The sequence below is a fragment of the Orycteropus afer genome, unplaced genomic scaffold (genome assembly GCF_000298275.1).
Source record: "Orycteropus afer afer isolate SDZICR_OR568_19922 unplaced genomic scaffold, OryAfe1.0 scaffold00357, whole genome shotgun sequence".
Lineage (NCBI taxonomy): Eukaryota > Metazoa > Chordata > Mammalia > Tubulidentata > Orycteropodidae > Orycteropus > Orycteropus afer.
The window spans coordinates 1,864,737-1,868,277 of NW_006921944.1; the positions used below are offsets into that span (position 1 = coordinate 1,864,737).

At 33.5% G+C, this 3,541-nt stretch overlaps 1 protein-coding gene across 1 annotated transcript in view; it reads left to right on the forward strand.

Moving 5' to 3' along the window:
* Nucleotides 1-2,180, forward strand: part of GPC5 (glypican 5) — a 1,212,227-nt gene extending 1,210,047 nt beyond the window's left edge. Inside the window, exon 11 of the mRNA XM_007952748.1 lies at nt 1,980-2,180. Coding sequence (XP_007950939.1) covers nt 1,980-2,180 — 201 coding nt within the window. The remainder of the gene's footprint in view (nt 1-1,979) is intronic.
* The last annotated feature ends 1,361 nt before the right edge of the window (nt 2,181-3,541 follow it).

Here is a 3,541-nt window from a genome sequence, read left to right on the forward strand (position 1 = left end):
GTAGTGATACTGCCTCGGAAACCCAAGGAGGGGTCACTATGAGTCAGGTGTGACTCAACGGTACACAACAACACAACAAATATATATATATATATATATATATATATATATCCATTTATCTTATATTTATCTCATATCTATATAGATAGATTAGGTATAGATAATAGATATTAATAGATATAAGATATAGATATAGATACATTTATCTTAACTTTCCTTTTGCAGAATATTTATTGTTTATGTGATCTTCTTCATATCTGTGCTTACCTGTAGCCACACTTTCCTTCAGAAAATAGCATATACATCAGCTTGTTAATCATAGTGAAGAACATCATTTATCTTAACATTTCCTAAATTCATTTGACCCTAAAAAAAGACTGTTTTAAATTTGACACCTATTAACACACTTTGAAAAATGCATATAATGCAGATATAGAAATTTGAAAAATGTATTTCAAGTTATATGTATCAAATGTATTTCAAATGTATTACCACTCTTTTTTTTTATTTTAGGAACTAAACTATTTCAGAATTCATGACCTAAAGTTATTATTTTGAAAGATATGAATTATCATTTGTTTACTGGGTCTTTATATATTAAACATGTTGAGGACTGAGGATATTTCAACTCTGTATTTTCAATAAGGAAATGTGGTCCTGGAGTTGTGTGTTTAATTATTATTTTCTAATCAATACTATTATTTGGGCAATGTCTTTGAAATACCAACCCTAGTGCTTTCACAAAGCACTATGAGAATGTAAATGTCCATTCAGAGGTCAGCAGAGATATATCTCATTCATAATATAGCAGTACCCTCTAGTGCTCATGCTTGGTCATGTGCTCATCTCCAAAACTGCCTTAGAGGGGTGAATGCAATGTATTGGATCCTTTTATTTGGTCTTGGCTTTAAGACAGATATTCTATTATTCATAACATCACCTTTTTGAAAAGGAGTTAGGCATTTCCAATAATATTCAAAAATATTACCTGCACCCCTGTTGTAGCCATTTTGTTCATAAAAGTAAGTGAAATATATGAAAACCAAGAACTAAAAAGTAGTACAACTTCTTACATAGAAAAGAAAGTAGAACCTAAATCTTCTGTCACAAGTCTATTGTTATCAAGACAATAGAGTTTTGCAATTTCTTGAAGTAAGCTTCTCTTTTTAAGTGCCAAAGGTATTTATATATTGGTTTCAGTAGAAAGCAAAGGGTGATTCAGTTCATAAAATTCAGTTCTATGCCAAATGATTCATAGTAAGCATTTGATTCAAAAAAGTTTAAGTGATGGAGCTCTGGTAGCATAGTGCCTAAAACACTTGACTGCTAACCAGAAGGCTGGAGGTTCAAACCCACCAGCCACTCCTCAGAAGGAAGGTTGGAAAATCTACTTCCGAAGTGATACTGCCTTGGAAACCCAAGGAGGGGTCATTATGAGTTGGGTCCGACTCGACGGCACCCAGCAACAACAACATAATCTCATGTCCAAAATTTGAATTTTTAAAACACTTAATACGCTTTCTAGAAGAATAGTACTTGATTTTTTTGGAAAATATTTTGAATGCTGGTTGATGAGACAGCATGCTTATTAGCCAAAATATTGCAAAGGGAGTTGTGCTATCCTGGAGTTTGATTTACCATGCTTAAACATTTTTTTGCTCAGAAGCAAAAGATGTGTTAGCCAAATTACACATGAACAAGAGGGCCTGGTTTTATTTGCTATTTATTTATTTCAGATTGGTTTCCAAGGCATTGGTTTTCCAAAGCATTATCACTAATATGCAGATCATAGCTCTTTGTGACTCTAAATACTTAGCCATTTGTTATTGCAGTTGCTGTAGACTTACTTTAATAAGGTGTCAACACCAAAAAGTAGGTCCACATGTGAGAATAATTCTAATTTCTGCATATACTTCTGAATAGGGATCTTAGGTGACTTGAATGTACTATTAATAAATGCTTTTGGTGTCCACATTTAGTTGTTACAGGGGAGGTCAACACCCAAACCTGACAAGTGGGAACTTCTCCAGATGGGCAGTGGTGGTGGCATGGTTGAACAAGTCAGCGGGGATTGTGATGATGAAGACGGCTGTGGGGGATCAGGAAGTGGAGAAGCCAAGAGGACACTAAAAATCACAGACTGTAAGTTTGTGATTCTAATACTATTTTTAAAGAGTTGATTTTAAAATAAAATTAAGGATAATTTTTATCATGGTGTAAAAAAAATAATAGCAATGAATTCAGAAGTAGCCAAGAAGAATTGGAAATTGTCAATGATTTACTTTTAGATTTTCAAGATGTGCATTGTTGTGGTTTTTGTTTAATTTTAACTAATGGCTTTGAAGGGAAATGTCACTTTTCACTGTGAAAAATTATGAGTTCCTAAATTCTGAGATGATAGTCTATGAATGACAAAGACTATAAAGAGGAATAATTCTTAGGGCATGAGAATATCTAGTACAGTGAATATTATATGTATATTGGTAGATAATGTGCAGTCATGATGGATAAGTCCTACTAAGTAATTTGTTCTGCATTTTTTAATATTATGTCATTATTTAAAGGAGATTTTACTTTACAAAGTCTCATCATAGTCAAATTAAGGATGAATTGGTTAAATATATGTTTAATCATGGTGGAAAACTATGCTTGAATTTATCTTAAGAGTCTACTTTGCAAATAATTTCACCTATCATTCATGTTGATTTGATTGTACGGTTTTGAAATATTTATCTGGTATTGCTCACTACCTCAGAAGACAGAAAGGCCAAATGACAACAACAAAAACATCACAAAATGGATTTTCTTTCCTTGTCTTTACATACAAGATAAGAATGCAGGTTGTCAAACCTCCAATGTCCTGTGCATATATTTATTTTCATGGGAAAGGGAAAAAAAGCCATCAACTGAGAAAGAAGTGTGAGAATTAGCAATGTACGCAGAGCAGCTGGCTTTAAACTTCTGATTTAACCCAGCTGTTCAGAAGTTAAGAAGCTCTGGTGGTGTAGTGGTTAAGGTATTTGGCTGTTAACCAAAAGGTTAGTGGTTCAAACCTACCAGCTGTTCATTGGACAAAAGATGAGGCAGTCTGCTTCCCTAAAAATCTACAGCCTTAGAAACCCATTGGGGTCACTATGATTCAGAATTGATTCAGTGGCAGTGAGTTTGTTTTTTAGGTTTGTTCAAAGGTTAAAATGATCTTCTGGAACTCTGGTGGACCTATTAGTAGGGTGGTCCAATAATCTTCCTCTCAGTCACACAAGGCTCCTTTGGACCTGCTTGATGTGCCATTTATGAGTTGGTGGAAGAAGAATTCATTTACTTTTCAGCTGTCTTGTGGTGAATGAAAATCACTACAAACTGATGCTTCAAGCATTAGTTCCATTTTTAGGATCTAGTTTGACAAGCTAAATTATTAATTAAAGGAATGGAAGCAAAAGGAGATGACAAAATTATCATAATAAAGTACATTTTCCTTTTAGATATAGCAATAACTTTTATTCTTCATAAAAGGTAAATAGATGGGAGTTAACTTCTGGAG